The following is a 27,236-nucleotide window of genomic DNA, read 5'->3' as shown; positions in this document are numbered from 1 at the left end:
GCTATCACGTTATTGAGCAAGAGCCGAATAGACAATGCGAAGGATGTATGTACGGCAAGATCACTCGACATAGTTTTGGAACCCGTCTGGACAAGGCTGAAAAACCTGGTGAACGTATCCACTCTGATCTCTGGGGACCGTCACCGACACCGTCGATGCAAGGGAAGAAATTTTATCTCCTCTTCAAGGATGAATATTCCGGCATTCTAGTCGTTTATTTCCTGACAAAGAAGTCTGAGGTGGTTGACCGTTTCAAAGAGTTCCTTGCTCTGTGCAAGAATCACGATCATACCGTCCGGGAACTGGTCACGGACAATGATACCGAGTACGTCAACGAAGAGTTCCGTCGCATCACGACAACTGAAGTTGGTCTCAAACATCGCACTTCAATGCCGTATGCTCCTGGGAAAAATGGTGTTGCTGAGAGGGAAAACCGTACGATAATGGAATCTGTTCGAGCGATGCTTCTTTCAAAACCTGGGTTGCCTCTTAAACTCTGGGCTGAAGCCGTGAACACAACGACGCACGTCCTCAATCGTACAGCGCCGACACGCACTCCGGATAGGACCCCATACGAACTGTGGCCCGGGAAAGCTAATCCTTCCATTAAACACTTCCGGGTGTTTGGTACCGAATGCTTTGTCCACATTCCAAAAAAACAAACGGAAAAAGCTGTCAAAGAAAGCGTACAAGCGTTTTCTTGTGGGTTACGAAGACAATGCTGATGGCTACAGAGTCTATGTACCAGAGCTGGATGATGTTCTGCGATCTCGAGATGTGAGATTCAGTCCGGAGAAATGCGTGTTGGATACTACCATTCCAGTACCAGAAGACGAGTTCAGTTGGGGCGAGCTGTTATCTGAAGAATCGGACAGCGGAGACGCAGATTCCACACTAGTTGATGTAATTGACGACGTGACCACACCCGTGAAACCTCGAGATGACTTGGAAACCAGACCGATCAAATCACGGGATGATGTGAGAAACAGACCAGTCAAACCGCTCACCACAACGGATGGTCCTGTTCTTAGAGATCGCTCAACCCTTAAGAAGACACAGCCTTGTAATGCTTGTCTTCCGATAAATAAAGTCAGAAGAAAATAGGGGAAGTACGTATCTGTAGCTTTGAGCCATAGAAGTCGTCGTGTGACCCACGAAAATGCCTTTTTACGCATAATAAACCAAACTGAAAAAGTAGTTCCACTTTTGTTTTGATTCAACTCGGCTATAAACGACGAAAGCAAATACGCCTTAGCTCAATTAGCAGAGAATGAGAAGGACATTATGTTACAATTGTTCTATTTAAGAAAAATTGACTTTTTAAACGATGTATTCATCCGCGATTTCCCGCCAAACCGTTTTGGCGCGAAAATTCGTGAAAAGTGACGCCTTTCCAAAGCTGACTAGAAGCGTACTTCCCCCTATTTTCTTCTGATAAAGTATTCTTGGCTTGCAACGTGTTACCACAGTCTGCGAAGGTAGCACGTTTAACTTCTGGCGATGGCAGAAGAATTGGCATCCATGAAAAAGCACGGAGTCTATGAGGTCGTTGATCCGTCACGTGGTTATAAAAGTCGTGGGAAATCGATGGGTATTTCGTATCAAGACCAGAGAAGATGGAACCACCACGAAGTATAAAGCTCGGCTTGTAGCGAAAGGTTTTTCGCAGGTTGAAGGAATTGATTACGACGAGACTTTCGCTCCTGTTGCGCGGTTTGAGACAGTCCGATTATTCCCTAATGTCGTCGCCCAGAAACGGCTCCACCTACGGCAGTTTGACGTAAAGACAGCTTTCATTTATGGAAACTTAACAGAAGACATCTATATGCAGCAACCTGAAGGCTTCGATGACGGAAGTGGTCAAATGTGGCGCCTACGTAAAAGCCTGTATGGCTTAAAACAGTCTCCACGTTGCTGGAATGAACGGGTTGACAGAGTATTGCGAGACTTCGGTTTCAGACGTTCTGAAAGCGATCATTGCCTCTACGTCTATTCCGAAGGCGATGTATACCTGACCCTTGTACTCTACGTAGATGATGGACTCATAGCTGGAAATACCATCGAAGCCGTAGATGAGTTTTTACGTCAACTTGGTGAGAAGTTCGAAATCACATCGGGCCCTGCGTCAACATATCTTGGACTCAAGATCGAGTTTACGAAAGATGGTTCAATCTTCTTGCACCAAAGCGCCTACCTGGAGAAAGTTCTTGAAAGGTTCACCATGACTCATTGCAAACCTGTTACTACGCCTGCAATTAAACAAGACACCTGTGAAAACTCACATTTCAAATTCTTTTTTTTAATATGTTATGTATAATAAAAATAAATGTAAAATAAAAATTGAGCATGTAAATTAAAACTAAACGTTAAAAATGTAAAATTAAAATACCATCACATGTAAATTTAAATGTAAAATTTCCAAAATACATCAAACTTAACAGTGAACCAAACTTTAAAAACAAGATAGACTTTTGGTATTAAAAACCGTTGTAATTTAAAATTTACTCTATTGTAAGGAGAAAACGCTGGCGACGGACAGTCGGAGAAAAAGGATTATCTTTTCGGCCGGGTTTCAACCGTCCACATTCCTTTGACCTGACTCATATCCTCGCCGGACTGTCCGTAGCTAGCGTTTCCTCTATAAACGTTGTAAATGGAAAATTTAGCTATCAGGGCAGTGATTGGTCGAACCCTTTCACTACCTTGCGAAATTTGTATTTTGAAGAGAGGAAAGTTGGAGGTTCACTGGGCAGTTGCTACTTGGGCTCCGCTAAGAAAGGACCCCAAGAAACTCCATAAAATAAAATAAGTGTTCCGAGCAAACAGTCTCATCTTTAAAAATAAAATAAGTTAGCTACTACATTTTTCAGTCGGTGTGGTAGTAAGAAGAAATAAGTCTCTCCCCAAGAGCGCGAACCTGAAAACTTACAATTAAAAAACAAAATAAATTAGGCGGGTTTCTTCATGGTGCCGAAACCCGGGAATCAATTAACGGTAATTAAGAACAGTTAATTATCAAGTCGCGAAATAAGAATTTAAACGAAAGAATAACCGAGAAACAAAGCGAATCATGGCTGACGAAGCCACTCGAGGAAACGAAATAAAGAAGCTGAAGGCGCTGAGAACGCCAGTCAGGGCGAATACAACCTACGCTGTTAATACCCTGACATCATTGCTGAATGCCATACCGGCCGATTTGAATATCGAAGAGGTGGAAGATCAACTTACCATCATCGAACTAAAAGAAGCGATGTTATTGAAGCTGGACACCCAAATCTACGACCTGATGACCGGAGATGACATCGAACTGTCGAAGGAGTGCGAAATGGTGGAGAAATATAACCAAGAAATTCTCGTCGCGAGAGCAAAGGCGAAGAGGAAACTTCGAGACGCCGGAGTCATCCCCGACGACGCCCGCAGCAACACGAGTTCTTCCGGGACATCGAACAGTGATGTTTTGAACTTAATTAGCGCGGTGAACTGTGAATCCAAATTACCAACTCTCGTGATATCAAAGTTTAGTGGTGACCGCACCCAATTTAAGGGTTTTTGGAGCCAATTTGAAACCATGGTTGCATCGAAAAAAGGGTTAAGTAAGACTCAATTGTTTTTTTACTTAAAATCATATTTAGAAGGTGAAGCTCTTCGAGAAATTTCCGGTTTGCATCCTTCTGATGCCAATTATGACGCAGCCGTTAGAATGTTAAAATTAAGATTCGATAGGGATGATATGATCGCGAAAGATCATTTGCGCCAATTACATATGTTAAGCCCAATTTCTAGCTCATGCAGTTATTTGGTTGCGTTAAGAAAATTTCACGACGAATGCCAAACTAACATTCGTAGTTTAAAATCGTTAGGGTATGATACCGCAAAAAATGGGGTGTTTCTTTGCCTTAAATTAGAAGAATGCCTCCCGAAAGATATTCGCTTAGAATATACAAAACAAAGAGGGTTAGCGGGAGACTTGAATATAGACTCGTTTATTGAGTTTCTACGAAAGGAATTAGAATACAGAGAAGCGTGTGATTTTATGGGCCCCCAAAAATCTGTTAAAGAAAGTGAGCCTTCGCGGGAAAAACAGAAGCCATTTCATAAGGCCCCCACGATGGACGTTAGATCAAGGTCTGGTTCGAATATGCCTAGTAGACTTAATCCCAGCGCGTCTGTTTTCGCCGCCAACGCTAGAGTTAAAAATATTTTTTGCATCTTTTGCAAAGAAACGTCGCACCCAACGTTCAATTGTAGGAATTTCAGCTTAGAAGATAAGAAGCGCATGGTAAATGACGCGAACCGGTGCTTTATTTGCACGCGCTTCGGACACGACGTAAAGGACTGTCCATCACCCTATTATTTATGTAAAATATGTACTAGGAAGCGTAATATCGCATTATGTCCAGAAAATGAGGCTAATAAGGCAAAAATCAAATCAAAAGAAATTAACAAGGAAAAACAAGAAGTCGCGAAAGACGAAAAAGTAAAGGTGGGAAACAATCTAGTAACCTGCGGCCAAACAGTTCTGCTACAGACTGCCAGAGCATTAGCCAGAAACCCCAACAGCGGTAAGGGGGAAGAAATAAGATGTCTGTTAGATCCGGGAAGCCAAGCTAGCTTCGTAAAGGAAGATATATCGCAAAGATTAAATTTGCCGGTAGTAGGAATCTGTCCAGTCGAAATAACAAACTTTGGGAATCAAACTCCGATCGAAGCTGTCAGAAGATGAGTGAAAATAAGCCTAGAAAACGCTTCAAACCCGAGCGAAAAGATAGAAATCACAGCCGTCGAAGTTCCTTACGTCTGCGAGGCAGTAACCATGTCACGATGCAAATATATTGAAAGATTAATGGAAGGCAGAGGGTTCCAAATAGCCGACAAATCAGTTTCAGGACACTCTGAGGATCTGAGCGTAGGAATTTTGATAGGAGGCGATAGTTATTGGGAATTCGCCACGGGCAAAACAGAGCGGCTTTCAAAGTCTTTAGTCGCCGTAGAAACGACCCTAGGCTGGGCCGTGCAAGGACCGGCACGGATCGGAGAGATAGCCGTCGGTACGTACGCCGTTAGCGTATTGCGAGTAAGCGTAGATAGCTTGACAATATCAAAGGCCTTGGAGTCATTCTGGAGCCTAGAAGGAATGGGCATCCACGAGGAGGCGCGAACTGATCCCACAGCGGACGATTTTATGAAGAAATTTAAAAGCGAAATAAAGATAGCCAACGGAAGATACAGCGTTAACTTCCCGTGGATCACGGATAAAAGTAAACTTCCAGATAACTTGACAGTAGCGAAGAAAAAAATGGACGGGCTAGTACGAAGATTCAAAAGGGAACCGCAACTCTATGAAGAGTACAAAGCGGTGATTGAAGGTCAACTCTCCGAAGGAATAGTAGAAAGGGTCGAGCGTCCCGAATTAGCGCCACAGGGAACTTATTACATCCCGCATCAAGCGGTGGTCAGGCAATCGAGCTCCACTACAAAGTTAAGAGTAGTTTTTGACGCTTCATCGAATGTCAAGGGTTGCCCTTCTCTAAACGATTGCCTGTCGAACGGCCCAAATCTTAATCCGCACCTGCTGACCTTGCTCCTAAAATTTCGAGGGCATCGAGTAGCGGTGACTGCTGACATAGAGAAAGCCTTCTTACAGGTGGCTTTGGAGCCAGAAGACAGAGATTCAACGCGGTTCCTGTGGACAATAGAAGATAAGGACGGCAAAATTTGTGAAAATACGCATCAAGTTTTAAGAATGGCTAGAATACCGTTTGGAGTAAAATCATCGCCATGCTTATTAGCGGCCACAATAAAAACTCATTTAGAAAAATACAAAACAAGCTACCCACAAACCTACGAAGTATTAAACGAGCAGCTCTACGTAGACGATCTGCTGGGAGGTGAAGAAGACGTTCAAGGAGCGTACGAGCTGTCAGAAAATTGCTCTAAAATAATCAGGGAAGCGAAAATGCACCTACGCAAATGGCAAACAAATTCATCGGATTTAAGAAGATTATGGGCGGAAACGACCGCGAGAAAAGGCACGATTGACAAGTTCGATGGAGAAGCCAAACCTGTAAAACAAAAGGTTTTAGGCCTAATCTGGAATCCGGAAACGGATGAATTATCCGTAGATTTTTCAAAACTACTAACCGTTGTAGAAGCTAATCAAAAAACGAAAAGATTTCTCTTAAGCACTCTCGCGCAAATTTTCGACCCTGTAGGAATTCTCACACCATATACCATCAGGGCGAAAATAATGTTCCAGAAACTTTGGAAATGTCAAGAAGATTTGAAAAAACAAAAGAAAATACTCGCGTGGGATGACAGTCTTCCGGAAGAAGTTAGTAAAGAGTTCAGCTCCTGGTGCGAAGAGATGGGTGACATCAAAGAAATAAAAATACCGAGATGCATTTACCAAAATCGTCAGTCGGAAGGAGTAATTGAAAAGGAGCTACACTGTTTTACAGACGCGAGTATAAAGGCATACTCCGCAGTAGTATATTTACGATACGTCACCGACCATGATGAAACTAGAATCGCTTTCGTTGCGTCAAAAACGAGGGTGTGTCCAACCAAGGAGCTTTCGCTGCCAAGGTTGGAGCTGATGGGTTGCCTCCTAGGCGCTAGGTTAGTCGCGAACATAAAACAAATATTCAAAAGGGAGAATCTGGCGATCAAGATGTGGTCAGATTCGAAAATAGCGATATACTGGATTAATAAACCCCCAAAGGAAAACAAGCCTTTCGTCCAAAATCGCGCCGTGGAGATAAACAAGCTGGTAGACCCCGAAAACTGGTCGCACTGCCCGGGCTCGCAAAATCCCGCTGATATTCCTTCGCGCGGAGCCAAGGCCAAACAAATACAAGAGGATCACCTATGGTTCCACGGACCCCCCTGGTTGGCCGAAGGAAGGGAACAATGGCCTCGCGAGAAAATAAGCGAAAATGAAATAGCCGAACTCGACGAAGTTCAGCGCGAAAAAAGAAAGTCTGTTTTGACGGTTCAAGTAAAGGACTCTATCGGCATACAAAGAGTCGTGGATTTAAAAAGATATAGCAGCTTTAATCAGGCATTAAGGGTAATATCATATCTCTATCGTGTCGCGGGCAAGGCCAAAACGAAGAAAATGGAGAAGGGAGAAATCAGCGCGGATGAAATGAACCACGCTGAAACAAGATTAATTAAAGACATCCAACTTGAAGATTACGGAAAAGAAATGAAAGCGCTACAAGAAGAGAAAGCTCTACCGAAAGATTCAAGCATAGCTACTTTAAAGCCAAAATTGAACGAAGAAGGAGTCTTATGTCTAGGCGGCAGATTAGATGAAGGTTGTTTTAGTTACGAGCGTAAACACCCAATCATAATCAATAGAAATCAGGAATTAGCCAGACATTTAATGACGAGAAGTCACGAAGAAATGAAACATTGCGGAATTCAGGCTACCGCGAGCCAGTCACGCGAAAGATATTGGATAACTGCGGGGAGGCAGTTGGCTCGAAATATAGTGAGGTATTGTCATCGCTGCAAAAGACACAACGCCAAGCCCCACGAAGCCCCTACTGGGCTGCTTCCAAAAGATAGAATTACGGAAGCCGACGCGTTCACTGCCGTAGGAGTGGATTTCGCCGGTCCCTTGTTAGTTAAAATGGGAAAAGAAGAGGTAAAGGCCTACGTTTGTTTGTTTACCTGCAACGTAACGAGAGCGTGTCATTTGGAACTGGTTCCATCGCTGACGACCTACGAATTCCTAATGGCATTTCGACGTCTGATTGCGCGGCGGGGGTGCCCCTCAGTCGTGTATTCGGACAATGCAAAAACTTTTAAAAGAGCGAAACAAGACTTAAACTCCATGTGGGAAAATATCAACGACAAACAAGTGAGCCAATTTTTTGGAAATAAAGGAATAAGGTGGAAATTCATTGTAGAAAAGGCGCCGTGGGCAGGCGGATATTACGAAAGAATGGTCAAAACTACAAAAAACATCTTAAGAAAAATTCTAGGAAAGGCTTCACTATCATATCAAGAAATGGAAACGGTCCTCCTTGAAACCGAAGCGGTAATAAACTCCAGACCCATCACGTATCTCTACAACGATCACCAAGAGCCCGAGCCATTATCACCCGCTCACTTCTTAACAGGTAGAAGATTAACCAGTCTCCCGCCCCAAAAGTTAAATATCGCGAAGCTTCCCAAAACGCAAACCGAATTCGCTAGGAGGGTACGGTATAGGGAAACCTTAATGCAAAGATTATGGCAAAGATGGAGGCAAGAGTATATTTTAGAATTAAAAACGGCCCATCACGTACAATTAGCTAAACAAAACCAAAAAATTCGTGTGGGTGATGTTATGATCGTCCACGAGGAGAAAATTCCAAAACATATGTGGAAACTAGGAGTTATTGAAGAGGTAAATGAGGGACGAGATGGGGAAATAAGATCTTGCTTAATAAAATTAGGAAAAAATACCAGAATAAGGCGTCCAGTGCAACACCTCTACGCGTTAGAGATTAATAGATTTTGTAATAATGAAAATGTTTAAAGTTTTTTTTTTAATTTTCTCGGAAAATACTACGTATTTTCGCGGGGAGTGTGAAAACTCACATTTCAAATTCTTTTTTTTAATATGTTATGTATAATAAAAATAAATGTAAAATAAAAATTGAGCATGTAAATTAAAACTAAACGTTAAAAATGTAAAATTAAAATACCATCACATGTAAATTTAAATGTAAAATTTCCAAAATACATCAAACTTAACAGTGAACCAAACTTTAAAAACAAGATAGACTTTTGGTATTAAAAACCGTTGTAATTTAAAATTTACTCTATTGTAAGGAGAAAACGCTGGCGACGGACAGTCGGAGAAAAAGGATTATCTTTTCGGCCGGGTTTCAACCGTCCACATTCCTTTGACCTGACTCATATCCTCGCCGGACTGTCCGTAGCTAGCGTTTCCTCTATAAACGTTGTAAATGGAAAATTTAGCTATCAGGGCAGTGATTGGTCGAACCCTTTCACTACCTTGCGAAATTTGTATTTTGAAGAGAGGAAAGTTGGAGGTTCACTGGGCAGTTGCTACTTGGGCTCCGCTAAGAAAGGACCCCAAGAAACTCCATAAAATAAAATAAGTGTTCCGAGCAAACAGTCTCATCTTTAAAAATAAAATAAGTTAGCTACTACATTTTTCAGTCGGTGTGGTAGTAAGAAGAAATAAGTCTCTCCCCAAGAGCGCGAACCTGAAAACTTACAATTAAAAAACAAAATAAATTAGGCGGGTTTCTTCAACACCAGTATCGAAGGCCAAGAACCTTTCCAGACGACATCTCAATACGCATCAGCTATTGGGAGCCTACGATATGCAGCTTCAGGAACGAGACCTGATATTGAGTATTCTGTTAACCAAGCATCGCAAGCCATGGCATCACCTAGCGTTGCAGATTGGAATGCGGTTAAACGTATATTCCGATATTTACGAGGAACTTCAACTCTGGGTCTGTTTTTCAACAGTAATAACAGTTCCACCACGATACCCTATGGCGATATGGATTATGGAGGTTGTCTAAAGACCGGAAGGTCAACTTCAGGTGTCCTTTGTCTCGTCAACACCAGTCACGTGGTCCAGCCGAAAGCAGCAGTCAGTTGCTTTATCAACGACAGAATCTGAACTGATGGCAGCCACTGAAGCAGCCAAAGACTCATATGGATTCAGGATATCAAAGCCTTGATTGGAATTGCTGAAAAAGTTGAAATACCTGCCCTTCGAATAGACAACGCTGGTACGATAAAACTCATTCGAAATCCCGAGTTTCATCGCAGAACCAAACATATTCATATATATATATATATATATATATATATATATATATATATATATATATATATATATATATATATATATATATATATATATATATATTGAATTGAATAACGGTTTATTGTGCCACAAAACAGTATAGAAAATACCAACAAGTTGTAACACATGTAAACTTAAGATAACCTAATACACAGATAAAAATAAAATAAAAATGGTGATACAGAGTAAAAGGTGCCTATGTAGGCCAGAGTCTTAAAAATTATATTACATATGTCTGAGACAATGAGAACTAAAAACGTTTACAATTTTACGTTTTTGTTTTGGATTATCTTTGAATCAAATATATCGTTGAGGGCTCCATAGCTATTATAATTTTTGATAATACGACTGGTGGATTTGCTACATAGTTTAGTTACATAAAAAATACTATTCTTTCTAGTTGTACGACTCGAACAGTTTAGAGAGAATTTTTCTAAAATTTCTGGACAGTCTAGTTTATTTTGAATGATCCGATTTAACAATTTTATGTCATTTTTTATGAAACACGTGGTAACAAGGTCAAGATTGTTTTTAATTAAAAAATCATTATAATTAAAGTTTAGCCCAGATAATGAGATGTAAAGGTAATAAAACTTCTTTTGAATATTTTCTAATGTTTTCACAGTACTGTCACAAGCATTAGTATAAAGAACACAACCATACAACATCGTCGACTTAACTAGGGACTTATATAAAGTCATAAGACATTTGGAGGAATTGAGTAAGCGAGATATTTTATACGAACATCCTAAAATTTTATGACACCTTACAAGAACCCTTTCAATATGGTCGTTATAGAGTAGTTTATAATCAAAATTAAAACCCAAGTCCTTTATTTTACAATCGCGCTTTAAAATTACGTCATTTAATTCATACGGAAATAAAATAGGATTCGTTTTTCTCGAAAATGACAAGACAATAGTTTTCTTCTCGTTAATTGGGATGTTGTTTACAATGCACCATTTATTTAAATTTTCCAGGTCTTTTTGAAGGTTTAAACAGTCGGTTGTCGTTTTAATATTTTTAAAAAGTTTGTGATCGTCTGCGAATTGTAGTAAATTCGACTTTTCTATAATAGAAGGAATGTCGAATGTATAAATGTTAAAAAACAACGGTCCCAAGGAGGACCCCTGAGGAATACCACACGAAGCTTTATAATTTACGTTAGTTATTTCATGACGTCACCGTTACATTTTAAATAATTAGTACGACAGGAAAGATAGCTCCTGCACCAATCTAGTAAATATCCTGATATGCCGTGATAATGCAATTTCTGTAACAATCGTGGGTGCGACACTCGGTCAAAAGCCTTAGAAAGATCCACAAAAATAGTGTCAACTTGACCTCGGGACGATACTATTGGTTCGATGTAGTTGGTGAAAGATAATAGGTTAGTATCCACAGACCTCCCCTTTACGAATCCGTGTTGGCAGACCGGCATAAAAACTTTAAACCAATTATATATATATATATATATATATATATATATATATATCCATTACGTTTGTTTATACTACCGATAACGTTATTATTATTTAATCATAATTTTAGTATAAATACTCACAACATTATTATGTAGTGTGTGAGTATCAGCTTAGTTCTAATTCATAACCAGGTCTCATTTTGTAAATATGTTCTTTTACCTAATGTCGCTATAATAAACTTTTATTTATTATGACTTGAGTTTGATCATTCAATCTATGCAAGAGAGCTCCGCTACAAAATTGCAACAGAACCCAAATCGAAAATTATTCTTATTAGTACAGTGGCGTAGCTAGCATGGGTGGCACCCGGTGCGGATATCATGGTGTGCTACTAATTACTAGTCAACGTGTAAAAAGGTTTTTAGAATTTCTCTAGTTTCTGTAAGTTTTTATTTTTTTCACGGTCGGGTGTCACCCCCAAACGGCCTAAAACGGGTGGCACCCGGGGGACGTTCAGCAGCGCTCATCGGACTCACCGATTATAGCAATCGCTGACATCGGTTTCCTAATGTACGCTTTTTCGCGTTTCCGGTTTTGACGTCACGATGGTCATCGGTTGCTCACCGATGTCATCGGCTTCAAGAGCCGGTTTTTCCGATGACTGCCTTCATTACTGATGTAAAACTACTATAAATTCAACGCAATTTTGATGACTGAATAAAAGCGTTCAACAACTTACGACGTCATTATGACGAAAAAGCTCATCGGTGGAAAATATAAATCTATCGGTTTTTTCCGTTGACTATTACTGCCTACGAAACTGCATTAGTATAAAGTATTTGTATTATTGCTTTAACTATAACATAGCAATAAGGATGACATGCTTGAGGCCCAGGCTTATACATGTAGAAATTTAAAATAATTATTGAATCTGATCACAAAATATTCTATTGCTAATAGCAAGAATGTATTTATTTATATTTAGGTAGAATGTCTATGACTACGGTTACATGGGGCTCTGAACGTCGACGTTCCGAAAAGGGGAGCGGTTACATGATCGACGTTTCAAAAAATACTTCGGATTTTTCCCTCCAAAACAGGGTATTTTGGCGCCCCTTAAAAATATGCTTTACTCGCGTTTTATTAGTATATAATTTTAGGTAAGTTTCTATTGCTATTCAATTATAAAATAATACATTATTAAATATAAATATATCAAGTATTTCATATAATAATAATATATAAAATGACATCTTTCATACGTTGATTAATTTATTATATATATTAATTATAAATTATGTTTATTATATTTTCAGTATAATTTAAAAAGTTTCATAAATTATAAATTGGAATTTGTAGTTAGTAAATTGTTTCGAATTGTTTGAAATTATTTATAAATTAATAGGAAATAAAATTAAGTAAATAAAAACTCAAATGAAAACGAATTTATTTCGGAATAGTCGGATATGTGGTAGGAAAAATCCCTACTAGCCAAGGGAACGTCGTCGTTGAAGGGTTACATGCAGCGCCGAACGTCGACGTAAGGCGTTAAGTCGACCGTTCGAGGTAGTTTTCGTTAAGTCGACGTTCCCTTACGTCGACATTCACAGCCCCATGTAACCGTGGTCTATGTCGAGACGGTTTTTAGCCTTTCTCTCAATCCACCCGTTGGTCCCCCCCCCCCCCCCCCCCAGTACGCTCCTCCGCTTAAAATAAAACGAATAGTCCCGGTATTTCATTGGCTGCTTAAAATTTACGTCACCTAACGCGATGGAAATCAAACGCCGGTGACGTTTTGTCTTTCCCCCGCGCGAGATGGGGGAAAGGCGTTCAACGTGCCCGGCGATTGTCGCAACATAATCATTCTTGATAATAGCTAGGAATATGAAAACTCGGTTAGCTTGACTCATCCTAGAGAATAGCGGTTAACAGTAAATTCTATGTTCCGATAAAATATTTAATTATTTAATCTAAAGAAAGCGTTAGTTTTTAATAACTAAGGTTGCCTAAATAATAGGAAAATAAAACTCGCTACCAAATTTTTGAATTAGAATAATTCTGATCATGGAACAAACTTAACGACTAACGCTAATTAGTTTTATGTTCTGATCAAGACGGTAAAAAAATGGGGGAGGGAACACCGGATTGGTTCAGTGATGGGCACAGGTCCTCTCATTGTGAGCGCTTTTGTTATTTTGAGCGAAATTGAGCGGCAAATATTTTTTAAAGAGCACGAAACGAAAATGAGAGGAGCCTCAATTTCAGCGCTCAAAACAGAACGAAAAGAGAGGGGCGCTTATTTTGCCACTCAAAAAAGAGCGGAAACAGAGGAGCGCTAATTTTACCGCTCAAAACTGCCTGAGCGTGAGCGGATATTATGCTAGCGAGTGCGAGCGGTGAGTGGGCTGAGTGGCTATTTGACGAAAATGCCTAACACTTGATTGGTTGGTATTTGAGCATGCGTAGAGACCGATTTTTGACTGTCATCGAGTATTAAATAACTTAATCATGATTCATAAAGAATAGTAAAAACAACTTTAATTACACAGTAAAAACTTTAATAAGATTTAAAATTTTAACAACGACTAGTTTCGCTCTCTTTGAGAGGCATCATCAGGTCTAATTTCAGCAGCAGTTAGAAATGTATGAATTTAGCTCGGGTCACATGTCATGGGGTGGGTCAAAAAAAAATCGCGATACCAAAGTTCAGCTATTATTGCACTCGGGCCGTTATCTCTATTGAGGCTACATTCATATTTTTGTTTTTTAACAATTTGAAGTGATTCCAATAAGTTAAGTTTAAAGACATTATTTTGTAGATTGATAAGCTTGGGTTTGTCTAATGATAAATTATGTTTCGGGAATTCAACGGAATGAGCCGCTAGGGCTGAAGAGTGGACTTTTTTGTTTTTGATGTCGTTTTTGTGTTCGTTAAACCTTTTATATAGGTTGCGTTTACTTTGTCCTGTGTAGCTTTTTCCACAGGAGCAATCGATTTCGTAAACTCCAAATTTGTCGGATAATGCAGTTTTGTCTTTGAGGGAATTTAAACAGTTTAGGATTTTATTGATTGGTTTAAATACTGGTTTTATGTTATTATTGCCGAGGGGCTGATCACTCCGCGTAATCGGTGTACAGAGCCGTACCTTTGACTGTACTAATGGGACTACCCGTATTATTGAACTCCCTGCCTTTGGCAGTGGTAATCTAAGCGTAGTCCGGTGTACAGACTTTCTAAGAGTGGTTAGCCCCTCGATTATTGCTGAACACATTACCTATTAGGTGGCTAAGATTGTTAGTGAAGGGAAGGACTACATAATTCGGTTTGGTGTTGTCTATTTTTAGTTTAGTATTACAAGTAATTTTGTTGCGGTTTATGATTCTATTGAACCCTCAATTTAGTTGGGCGATCGGCACGCTCCTGTTCTCCGCTATTGCTCATATTTATTTCTGAGTCTAGTGTATTTGGATCTGAGCAAATGTTTACGGCTCGTGTCATAAAGGTGTAGAAGGCGGTTATTTTTTGGTTGACGGGGTGACAAGATTTCCAATGGGGTGGCATGGAGACGGAGAATGGTTTAGGATATACGGTGGTAGAGATTATATTAGAGTTTTTTGAGATTAGTACGTCGAGGAATGGTATAGAGTTGTTGACTTCAGTTTCTACCGTAAACTGGATATTATGGTCAACGCTGTTTAGAAATGTCATAAACTCATTCAACGCCTCCCTACCATGAATCCATTTGGAGAGGATGTCATCGACGTAGCGTTTCCAGAATTCAATGCTAAAGGGGGAGTTATGTAGCTAAATTCATTAATTTCTAACTGCTGCTGAAATTAGACCTGATGATGCCTCTGAAAGAGAGCGAAACTAGTCGTTGTTAAAATTTTAAATCTTATTAAAGTTTTTACTGTGTAATTAAAGTTGTTTTTACTATTCTTTATGACCATATACACAGGTGTTTTTCCTTTTTAATTAATCATGATTCCTCGTGGAGCACGTAGCGCCATCTAAGTAAACTAACAGTTATACTTCAGAAATAAAAGCTTTAAAAAATGATTGTTTAACTGTAAATTCACCTATAACTTGGAATTCGTTTAATTAAAATGCAAATTATTAATTGAGATCAATCATAATTGACGTGAAAAAATGGTAGAAATGACTACAGTGACAACTAAAGGGGCTCCAAAGTTCGGTGGCAAAATGTGTGTAAATTCAGTAAAGTGCGAAATTTACGATTGACTCTGCCCGCCTCTGTGAAGGCCGAGTGAGGGGTTGGGGGAAGGAAAAACATGCTCAATTTTCTTTTTTTTTTGCCACCGAACTTTGGAGCCCCTTTAAACAAATTACGGACAAGTGTTATACATATGACATTAATGTTACTAATGATAATAGCATAAGTTGAAAATATTGTTGTATAAGTATGACATTTCTCATTTTTCATATACAAATTGTTAATCATTATTTTGTTTCGAAGTGATTTATAAGGAATTTGAGTATTTAACATCTCTGTCACCAAGTTTGACAGAAGCATTAAACATTTTGAGAAAAACGATACTTGGAAAATTTAGTTTATTAATAAGGAAGAACACCGACCAATGAAATGAAGTTTCCCAGCTTGCCCAACTCGTATTCTATGGGCATCTTGGTGGTAGTGTGCTTTCGGTACCAGGGTTCGAATCCTTAAGTCTTCAGTGAAAATTTTCATATCTCTTTTTTACACACAATCCAAGGATTTTTGTCCTTGGATTTGTGTGTATTGGTTTCACGTACATAACAGTGTCGCCGATGCCGCCATGTCGTACATAACTCTTTACCAGCTAAGCTTATAAATTTCAACGATATCTAGTTCAATGTTACACTTAAAGGCCGCGGTATCCCGATATTTTTTTTAATCTGAGCCCAAGAAATTAATAATTTTTCCATTTAAGTGTTTTTTAACGATTTTCGACTTTAAAAATTAAGACCTAATTCGTTGAAAATTATATTTTTAGTTAGTACTGATCATTTCTGAACTACGAGTTCGGTTTCATTAGTGAATTTTAATTTTAAGAGAGATTTCTGGCAAATTCCCGGAACCTCATAATCCACGTACGCACTATTCGGTGTGTTTAAAAATTAATTTTAATAAACGTGTTCCCGTTTCGCTGCCTCATTTCCACAACCAGGTAACTCGAAAGATTCATTTTCGATAAAATTCCTTTTGGTCTTATTAAGTTGATGTACAAGATGATTGAAAATTTGTTAAAATTTAAATATAATATTTAAAATATAGTTATAACATCGAGGGGATTGTGTGCACTTAAATGTCCTTTGTTTGTAAACCTTGTTTATTTTTATTTTTAACTGCGTGTATATGAAATATTTTTTAAAAGCGTTAAAGTAAAGTTTTATAACATTTTATTTTTGTAAATAAAACTCATAATTATTGTAAATCTTTAGTTCAATTAAAATTTGAGTGGAATTGTTTAATATTTTACTTTATTTGATAAAAAATTGAGTTGAATTGTTTAATATTTTACTTTATTTGATAAAAAATTGAGTTGAATTGTTTAATATTTTACTTTATTTGATAAAAAATTGAGTTGAATTGTTTAATATTTTACTTTATTTGATAAAAAATTGAGTTGAATTGGTAAATATTTGAATTGAATTGGTAAATATTGTATTGTTATAAAGTTGAGTTTAATTGTTAAAAAGTATTATTGTCTTGCATTTATTTTTGGATTAGAATGTAAGTCCTAAAGGGTTTTCATTATAAGTGCTATGTTACTTATGATATTACAAATAAGAGCGAATATGACCTATTTACGTATACATTTATATACGTATATATTTATGATATAGATGAGAACTGAGAACAGCTGCTATTTCTTATATTCGACTAAGATAAGATTGCCGATATTTGCTACTTGGAAATTTTCATTCAAAACTGTTCAAAATGCCGAAATCGGACGTAATGCGGAATTTTCAAGGTTTGTTTCAATTAATGTTCAGTTACGCTTTGAAATAAAAAGAAATCTTTGTTTTGCAGCTTTTCTCATCGCATTTTATTTGATCCACTATTGTCAATCGAAATTGGACGAAACTTTTGTTCGTAAAGCGGAAGAACCGTCTGGTAGAATGATTCTCTCTCTGTCGGATGGCAAAACCGTCGTCACCGCAATGTTTTCTCCGGAAAAGGTGCTCGTGGACTGCGATGTCGTCAAGGATAACTCGACAGTTTCGAAAGAATTTTTAAGAGAGGTTCGTATTAAGCGTCATACAAGGGTTGTTGATTTTTCGATTTAAAAAAAAATATTTCATTTACACTGGTTTTTCCACACAATCCGAGGGGATTTGTGTGTATGAGTTTCACGCATGGTGGTCGCCACCGCCGCCGCCGCCGGTGTTCACATGATTTCTCGCGGTAGGTTAGAGGTAACATGACGCATGATACGTGAGATCGGGACCAGTGTCGCACCCAGGATTCTATTCTGGGGGGGGGGGGGTGGCGACGTGTATTAAAAATAGTTAATACATCGGGGGATTGTGTATACTTAAATGTCTATGACATCTTGTTTATTTTAGGATTTTATTTTTAATAGAGATTTTGGATTTCAATAAAGATTTGAATAGCGTTTTGATTTTAAGAGGGATTTTTATTTTAATATGGATTTTTGATAGTAATAGATATTTTTGATTTTAAAAGATATTTTTAATTTTAAAAGATATTTTTAATTTTTATAGATATTATTGATTTTAATAGATATATTTCATTTTAATAGATATTTTTGATTTTAATAGATATATTTGATTTTAATAGATATTTTTTATTTTAATGCATTTTGGATATTAATAGATATTTTTGATTTTAATACATTTTGGATATTAATAGATATTTTTGATTTTAATGCATTTTGGATATTAATATATATTTTTGATTTTAATGCATTTTGGATATTAATAGATATTTTTGATTTTAATGCATTTTGGATATTAATAGATATTTTTGATTTTAATGCATTTTGGACATTAATAGATATTTTTTATTTTAATGGATTTTGGTTATTAATAGATTTTCTTGATCTATAAGTTGATTTAAATCAATTAATGTACGATTTAAAAATTGCATTTATTGATTGAAATCAAACTGATTTAAAGCAGACAACCTTAATTTAAGGGGCACCAAATGTATTTTCGTTGATTTGTTAAGTGAATTTCATTGATCTCCGGGACGCCGGAAATAAGCCCGCCCGTTAAAGTGATCCTTATGAAATAGCATTGTCCGTAAGTTGTGAAATCATTGTTGTTGCTTGGACGCTAAAATTTAAAAAATAACTAGTAAACAACCGCAGACGACGGATCATCTACTGATCAGTAAATGAATTAAGTTTAATAATGTTAAATGACAACAAGGGTGGCCTGCGGAAAATTAAAAGACAGATCTGCTCAAACGGCGACATGGGGAAAGTTCTCTGGTGCCGCTGTCGTAGAGCATCAAGGGTACTATCTTCACATTCCAGTTACAGATTGAGCAGGTTCTGCCCCGTAGTGTCCCCGATGCCACTTTTATTTCGCTTTAAACGTCGACCACTTTAAGTCACAGCATCATACGGTCACAGCTAATATTGATTTTCGAGTGCAGCTGGTCTGTCTTCAAGGAATTTATAAATAATATTTAAGTTTGACAGGAACGGACTGGTGATATTTTAGTCATGGGTGGGCTGTAAAGACTTGAGGTTCCCACCTGCCAACCTAGCCATTACGCCCTTGAATTTTGTATGAAGTATTTTATAAAATGAAATTTATTATTAGGTGCTTTCGAATCAGATTCCTCCGAAAGTGAAAATTTCCTCGGCAAATTTGGATGTCAAGAAGCTGGCAAGGAAGTGCAACAAATTTCAAAGAGATATAGTAAGTTTTCTAAATATGGGTATCAGAAATGGGGTACTCTGGGTCAGGGTCAAGGTTCCTAAAACATAATCATTCGAAGCTCTTCTTCCCTGACCGCCTCCATTTTATCTCAGAATTGTTGTTCATCAAAACTTCCGTTGCTGTGACACTGACCTCGAAGCACCAGCGAGTAAGAAATTAAAGGGGCTCCAAAGTTCGGTGGCAAAGAAAAGAAAATTGAGCATGCTTTTCATTCCCCCAACACTAGCTCACTCGGCCTTGGCAGAGGCGGGCAGAGTCAATCGTAAATTTCACACTTTACTGACTTTACGCACATTTTGCCACCGAACTTTAGAGCCACTTTAACTACCACGTTAAATTTCTAGATCGAAAATGAATTTATTTATTTAAGACGATCCAATGGCACCATAGTCTAGTTTTCCCTCGTCGCGAGAAGGTCGAAGGTAAAACTTCACTCGCCTCTGTTTCAACACGGACAATATGCAGGGGCGTATTAACCATTAGGCAGAGTAGGCACGTGCCTAGGGCGGCATTTTTCTAGGGGCGCCAAAACTTTGATAAAGACAATGCCAATAGGCTTCTTGCGTAGTTTAAAATTTGGTCATAAGTATCGCCGCCTACCAATCGAATTTTAAATTAAATAAATGAAAGCTGTCTGCTCGTTCAAAATTAGCTCTGCATAATAGATGAAAGTTTATCTGGAAAACCTATAAATTCAAAAGTTGCCTGATATTTCTTCACATATTTAGTTTACGGATATTAAGGCAGATGGCGCTATATTTCCTAAGCTAGAAACCTATAGGCGCCAAAGTTTTTTGTGCATAGAGGTGCCGAAAGGGTTAATCCGCCCCTGCCCACATGGTAGAAGTATCCATGGCTGAAAAAATAAACGTGACGTAGGATTTTGTTGAACACTTTTTTACCCTTTTTGTAGGCCGTTAAAATTAAATATTTACTTTCCCAGGATAGAGGAAGTTTTATCATATATCAAAATTTAAGGCATGTTTTACTCTTCCTGAGTACCATGTAAAAATTAGAACCCATGAATAACACTGGGTAGAACTGAAATAAATGAGAAGTACTTTCTATTTTTCTTAAACAGTGCTTCAGAAAGCTGTGGTGCTTCAGCTTAGTGTGACGTAAACGTAATTCAGTAATTACACTCGAAGTTACCGTTTCCGGTGCTCAATATCAAAGGCATTGAAGCTATTATAGTACAGTAGATTTTGAATGATCGTTCTGAAGTAAAAATATCTTAGAGGAAGGGGTAGTATGTTGCCTGACACAAAATTTACTGCAAGGGAATAATCTCAGTGGCGTAGCTAAGACAACCTAACCCCCCCCCCCCGGAAACCTTTTCTGGGTTTTGGTCGGTATCTAGCCTATTATTTTATGGGAATTTAGGGGGGCCTTGCAGCTCTGTGGCCCTCCTGCATTGCGGGGTCTGCCAGTCCCTTATAAACGCTACTGAGGAATATAACTTACAACTCGACCATCCCCATTCATAATAACATAATCTATTATTAAATAAAGAACACGGCAACCCCGTTCTTAAATATGTAATCAAAGACTAACGTTTTTCCTATGCAAATTAGCAAATCTAGTTTTCTTTGTTGAGCTATAATTTTAAAATGGCAACTGCGCCATCTGGTGATCAGTATCTAGAATCCTAGAATCTGTCGCGGACGTAATCGATTTCACTTCAATCGACAAAGTAAATCATGTTACATAAATTCCAAATTATCGAGTTGAAAAGTTGCTCCGAGAGCGTTCTCGATTCGTTGATTAGTCACCATCAGGAAATCCGATTCGTGGGATCTCAGAAAAAGCTCGATAGCGGTAAATGCAACAAGACAAAATAGGCACTTAAATAAAACATCTTCAAGGAATTCTCCAAGAAGTAATATTTCCGAGAGTCAGGACCTGAAGGTACTGTTTATATAGTGCTTGTGGAAATAATGGAAACTTTTCACCTGTACGGTATGCAACAATTAAAGGGGCTCCAAAGTTCGGTGGCAAAAAAAAAGAAAATTGAGCATGCTTTTCCTTCCCCCCAACCCCTCACTCGGCCTTGGCAGAGGCGGGCAGAGTTAACCGTAAATTTTGCACTTTACTGACTTTATACACATTTTGCCACCGAACTTTGGAGCCCCTTTAAGTGTTTCCTTTTAACCAGGTAGCTTTTTTACCTATAAAGGCTTAGGAAAAAACCCAGCTTTCTGTTTACAACTGAAAAGTTTTCATTATTTCAACAATTACCTTAAAAACAGAAACTTCCAGGTTCTGGCTTTGGGAAGTAATAGTTCTTGGCGATTTCCTTGAAGTGGTTTTCTTTTTGAAGCGCATAGGGTGACGCTTGATTTCGAACTATGTTTTCTTCTACAAATGGTAAGTTGGTTTTCCAATGAGGATTTTATACCGCGCTAAAACATTATTCTCCTTGGTGTAACAACGTGGTTCAATTTCGCTCTCATTCTCAATGTTTTGGAAAACTATTTGGCAGTTGAATATTTTCAATTTTGGAGGTTGAAAGATTAGGACTTTGACGCGGTATATCTCTGCCACTAGTCTCACACATTTGGCCCTATATCCAGTCTCCCTTAACAATTTCCCAATCATAACACCCTGACCGAATATTTATCTTTATTTTATGATATTTCTTTTGCATGATTGCCTGCTGCTTTTTTGTAGGAAGGATCCGCTTTGTCGGTAAGGTCGAAAACTTCACTATCCTCGGCCATTTCCACGACAAAGAATGCATGGATTTAGTTATCGCATAAGAATTAAGAACCGCGGCAAATATGGTTCTGCTTTTTTATACAGAGATAGCTATGGCAAATAGCGCATGCGCAGTCGTTCTTTTTATCTATAAGATAATTTACACCCCTGCATGGCCACTTGCGTTGACCTTTAATATGTCAAAAAAAAGCTATGTGAATAAAAGGAAACACTTGTTGCATACATGTACCGTACAGGTGAAAATGTTCCATTATTTCAACAAGCACTATATAAACAGTAACTTGGCAATTTCCTTGAAGATGTTTTATTGAAGATCCTATAACCAACCGCTTTAATAGTCCCACCTAACAATAATTTTGTTTACTAGATCAATAACTATTTTATTTATATACTTCGAAAAACAGTTTTCACTCACGCGATTTCAATTTATTTTTAGCTTAGAAAACGGGAATCTGAACTAAACGAACACGAAAAACTATCCAAAGTTCTTTTTTCATTAAATTCTCTACCCAAAGGTAAGCGATTTAAATAGGTCGCATTTAATTTTTCTATTATGACTGGAAGTTTATAATTAATTCCTTTCCAGTAGAAGTATCTAACCGTACGTTTTCCTCGTAACATCCTCTAGATTTGCAAGTCTATAAAAACAGGGTCAATCAATTCGCCATTTTTCGTTTTCTCAGTATGAGTGATAAGCAAATCAAATATAAAATGACGGTGTAATCAAAGATAATAACATCGTACCCTAGATTCTAAATAACAGTCTTGCACGTAGTCAATAGCGTTTAACCACTTCCTGGTGGAACGCTGAAAAAATTTAATCCAAAGTTACGATAGTAACCAACTATAGATAAGACTCCGACCAACTTTGATGACGTGCTTTTCGCGCCACAGCGCGTCATCATAGCTGCCCATGATAATACGATAGCAGGTATTTCTGAGGTCACGTGTAGGAAGGGGTAAACGCTTCGTTACAAAACGGTCAATCGGAAAGCTCTCAAAAATTCGAATCTTTGGTCTAATCATGAATTTGTAAAATATTTCAGACTAGCATACGACAGGAAGATCTACGCGAGGGGCTAACCACTCTTAGAAAATCTGTACACCGGATTACGCTTAGATTACCACTGCCAACGGCAGGGACTTCAAAGATTACGCGTAATCCCATTAGTACAGTCAAAGGTACGGCTCTGTACACCGATTACGCGGAGTGATCAGCCCCTCGGATCTACGTTCTTTTTAAGCTAACAAAATAAATAAGTCCATTTTGGTGAATAAGTGACGGACGTGTAACTAATCGTAGAAACAGTTCCCAATTATTTAGCAAAAAACTTTAGTATTCACAACGTCGTAGCTAGGGGCTGGCCAGGCGAGTGGCTGCAAGGGGGGCAATATTCAAAGGGGCGCACATTGCAGACCCACAGCGTGTACGCCGCTTTAATTAATTACACTTTCAAAGTTATTGTGTCGTTTCTCTACCTAGAAAATAAGTATTGGGGGGCGCAAAATTCAAATCTTGCCAGAGGCGCTCAGTAGCATCATTTAATCTACCGTAAACTAGACTAAATTAACCAGAATAGTATTAAAACTAGGTCTGGCCATCGATTCGCTAAAAAAAATCATTCACGCGAGAAAGATTTCAAAATTAAAACATTATATATTTTTAAGAGCAGTGTTTAGGGGCAATTTTGAGTTAAAATAATTACATTCCTAGCTATGTTCTATAATTTTTCCATGATAATGAACCAATGGGACACGTACTGCGGGAGCAAATAAAAACGACATTAAGCAGTCAATATAGAATTGGGATCCGATGATACGCTTAGGGTGGTACATATTTGACTTGCCCGCCTCGAAGGCGATTTATTATAAAATCCTGTAATTATTTTGAGATGGAACGCTGGGAGTGTGGTGAACTCCTGTAACACCATAAGGTTGAAAGGCAAACAAGACTATGGGCCTCTGGTGCACGACCAGCTAGCTCTAATGATTGGTGGTCATGGTTCCGCCACGGGTTTTCGGTCACCATCTATCCCATAGTGGATTCACACATGTCGAGAATGTACGAGCGAACTGAATTGTGCGACCCAATCTGCAGAGCCGTGCCGATAGGGCAGGTGTCAAAATCACCTAGGCCTCTACAAAATCAGGCTCACAAGCCTGGTTTTTAAGGGCCCTCTACGATGTCGACCTTTCGCTAGTGCCCCCTCCTTTGGGATTTCAGTCATAAGGACTCGAGCTTCTTAATTGGTATTAACTTGTGAGAAATTTGCTAAAATGTATAATTTAATGTGTGAATGTTACCCTTTATAATGAGAGTAAAGGGCCACCTGTTTAAAAGGCATTATAAGGGGCTAGATGACTTGGGCCTAAGATGGTGCCTTGGGTATTAGCCTAGCTGATTATTATTAAGAGTAAAGAATTTATAAAAAAATTCAAACAGCAGTGTGATTATTTAAAATACTGGTGAAAATTAAAGGAATTATTTTAAATTCATTTTTGTTAGGTACTCGATGGTGCACCAGAAAGGTTCGTCCATCGCAATTTGAAAGACTGGGAGAGGATTCACAAATTGATTCTTGTTGCAAAATTCTTCATAAGTGTAATAATTCAATTCCCGGTGAGCGTAACTGTATTTAAAACCTTTCTATAACTCTTTTTCAAATAGGTATCAAATCCATGTTTCAAATATTTTATTTTTTCGCTAGCATTGTCTTTTAGAGACGGCACTATGAATTTCTATCCCTGGGTAGTGCCATCCTGCGAATGTCTTGAAGAATTCAAAATTTGCAGTGGTTCAGATGCAGCAAAAGATTCATTCTCTTACACGTATTTAAATATCTTAGAAATGCCGTGCCTGGAGAGAAACGTTATAGAAGATTGCGCTGAGTTTGATGAATGGGGCTTAGAATGCGTCCGGACAGAAAATATTCAAAAAGCAACTTTCAAATATAAATAAAATGGAAATTAATGTTTGTCTTTTTTTCCTTGGGGTATTAGGGTTTTCCCCTGAAACCTCAGTTTTTATCATAAGTCTATAATTTTACTTCACCTGCTAAACCTATTTACTGAAAGCTATCCATGGAGAATTTGACCGAGAGCATGATCATTTGCCGTAATCAATGTACACACTGGTTGAAATGGTTACGGTATTAAAGAATTAAATAGATAATTTTTATAATCTGCTGAACCTCAACGGTCGTGGGATCAGATAATCAGTCTCTTTGAAGCAAAAACCCTCAGTTTTAATATTTTTTTACTTTTTTCCTAATAAAAAGATGGAAAGAAAGATACTAGAAACTAGTTCGGGGAACCGGTGGAACCATCTCGCGGAACACTGGTGTTTCGTGGTACATTGTTTGAAAACAATTGCAACAACTGCTCCGAAACTGCTTTTAACTCCGACTCGGATCAAATATAATTTCATCGTGATGTCATTATTCGCGTGAGAGCGATTTTTCAATAAGATACACTATCCATTGGGCTGCTCCGAGCGCTCTCGGATCGCCCCGAAAAAAATAAATGTATTCAGTGGGGAAACAAGGAGCAGCTCCGAGACTCATTTACGTCTTCCTTTGCGCTGTTAATTGCTCCCTCACGGATTGATTCGTGCTGCGACATTTTCAGATTGCCCTGATTGCCAATGGAGTACGAACTTTACACTTTTCCTCTTCGGAAAATAGCAGACGATACGCACCTCAGTTAAAAATTTGTATTTCGTTGGGAGCTACTCTATCTTTTATTTCTGTCACCTCGGAGCTAAAACTGTGATGTCGCCGTCAAATGAAAAACGCTATTCACAACCGAAACGAGTCTATGTGGCGACGTCGCGCCTATGATCTAGCGTCTGCTACAAACGGATAAAAAAGTCATAAGAATGTTTTTTTTTTAAATAAAATTATCAAATTATAAGCAAACGATAAAAAATTATATTAAAGAGATAGTGACAGAATTTTTGGCCCATATTTAATTTTTACAAAATATATGAATATGCGTTGATAATAATTGTGGAAATAATGATTTTAATTAAATATTACGCATTCACTATTATATTTCAGTTCATAAATGGATGGGTAGGCTTTCTTTGACGTCACAAATGAGTTTTGAAATCTTTTTTCTCAGCTCGCGCGTGAGTAGGACGCTTTAGCCGGCTTGACTTCTCGTGAAAGTATGACGTAGAGACTGGGTAGAGTTTCAAGGAAGCCAACATAACCCAAAATTATAAATTGAATTTTCATACTTAAATAATTTTTTGAAGTACTATAACATATATATTTTAGGAATAAGGACCTAAAACGCTATCTTATGAAGAACACTAAATTAAAAAATTAATTTTTTCCTTAGCTGACACTATCTCTTTAAAATGTAAGTATCATTATTTATAAAGTCAAATTTGTGAATAATGAGGATTAACTAATAGCGTCTGCTTCAGCCGCTACCTATCTAGGTTTCAATGGCGAACCAAGGGGGCGTAGTGATAGGTTTCGGTCGCGAATAGTTTTTCAAGTATAATTTTGGGCTAATTAGATAACTAGCTAATTAGCAGTGTACACTAGTTAGGGGTAATTCGGGTTTCGTACGTTCCAAAGGTGGTATATTTTCGGACCTACCAATACAGTTGGGCCAATGGTACGTACAGACGGCGGTATTATGTCGGTTCAACCATTATATCACGGGGAAATATAAGGTTGGCCCAAAGTCCAACTTAACTGTTGGCAGAATTTCAAACTGACCATTTTCTGGATAGTCGGCCAGAGTGATATCTGAACCATCGGGTGGAAAATTGACCGATAAGTAGGGTGACTTTGCACCTTCGATGTTGGTGCGACCATGGAACAAATTAGCGTTAATTTGTTCCATGGTGTGACGCTTTTGTGCTGCTGAGGCACTGTCACAGATTATTCTAAATCTGACCATATTCCGACAACAAATGGATTTTTTAAAAAGGTCGAATTTTGGTAGGCTACCGGCCAGGACCATTAACTAACTTTCCTACCACTTCGCAACCAATTTCGGACACGCTTGTGCTTCTGGGGATAGTACATAGGATTACTAGAACTGTTATAGACTTGTATAGATGGCGTTACTATTGCAGCGTTTTGTTTTGTAATTATCCAGGAAAATAACTTTCAGCCGCGCACAGAGGATCAATAAAACTGCAAACCACCTAAGTCCAGGGTATAATAAATATTTTATTAAAGTCTATTATGTTCATCATTAAAGTGTGTTTAATGAAAGACAGAACAAGAACACTCAAGGACTTCGTGTCCTAGAGCAGCATAGAAATGATCATGTAAGGTAGAATGAATCCGTATAAGGGAAAAATATCTAT

At 38.2% G+C, this 27,236-nt stretch overlaps 3 protein-coding genes across 3 annotated transcripts; all 3 read left to right on the top strand.

Annotated features, from left to right (window-relative positions):
* The first annotated feature begins 3,070 nt into the window (after window positions 1–3,070).
* On the top strand, window positions 3,071–4,723 carry LOC149957307 (uncharacterized). Its single transcript, XM_090166962.1, has one exon. The coding sequence runs from the start codon at window positions 3,071–3,073 to the stop codon at window positions 4,721–4,723; it is 1,653 nt and encodes a 550-aa protein (XP_090023088.1).
* Window positions 4,724–4,813: 90 nt separating this feature from the next.
* Window positions 4,814–9,655, top strand: LOC149957306 (uncharacterized). Its single transcript, XM_090166961.1, has 2 exons — window positions 4,814–8,398; window positions 9,263–9,655. Exons 1-2 carry the CDS (start codon window positions 4,814–4,816, stop codon window positions 9,653–9,655), a joined length of 3,978 nt encoding a protein of 1,325 aa, XP_090023087.1.
* A 7,557-nt stretch (window positions 9,656–17,212) lies between these two features.
* On the top strand, window positions 17,213–24,879 carry LOC149957305 (uncharacterized). Its single transcript, XM_090164777.1, has 6 exons — window positions 17,213–17,244; window positions 17,304–17,515; window positions 19,067–19,165; window positions 22,341–22,419; window positions 24,411–24,524; window positions 24,613–24,879. Exons 1-6 carry the CDS (start codon window positions 17,229–17,231, stop codon window positions 24,861–24,863), a joined length of 771 nt encoding a protein of 256 aa, XP_090020903.1. The 5' UTR covers window positions 17,213–17,228; the 3' UTR covers window positions 24,864–24,879.
* The last annotated feature ends 2,357 nt before the right edge of the window (window positions 24,880–27,236 follow it).

Source organism: Leiobunum rupestre, chromosome 2 (assembly GCF_980474605.1).
Source record: "Leiobunum rupestre chromosome 2, qqLeiRupe1.1.hap1, whole genome shotgun sequence".
Classification (NCBI taxonomy): domain Eukaryota; kingdom Metazoa; phylum Arthropoda; class Arachnida; order Opiliones; family Sclerosomatidae; genus Leiobunum; species Leiobunum rupestre.
Note: the sequence above shows the minus strand (reverse complement) of the source record. Positions and strands in the feature narration are given on the sequence as shown.

What these genes read in the sequence shown, in the direction of transcription:
- LOC149957307 (XM_090166962.1), top strand. Translation starts at nt 3,071, where the DNA reads ATGGCTGACGAAGCCACTCGAGGAAACGAAATAAAGAAGCTGAAGGCG.
- LOC149957306 (XM_090166961.1), top strand. Translation starts at nt 4,814, where the DNA reads ATGTCACGATGCAAATATATTGAAAGATTAATGGAAGGCAGAGGGTTC. An exon ending in AACTAGGAGTTATTGAAGAG is followed by an intron (nt 8,399 to 9,262) that starts GTAAATGAGGGA and finishes AAAATAAATTAG; the next exon opens with GCGGGTTTCTTCAACACCAG.
- LOC149957305 (XM_090164777.1), top strand. An exon ending in ACAAATTTCAAAGAGATATA is followed by an intron (nt 19,166 to 22,340) that starts GTAAGTTTTCTA and finishes ATTTATTTTTAG; the next exon opens with CTTAGAAAACGGGAATCTGA. An exon ending in ATTAAATTCTCTACCCAAAG is followed by an intron (nt 22,420 to 24,410) that starts GTAAGCGATTTA and finishes CATTTTTGTTAG; the next exon opens with GTACTCGATGGTGCACCAGA.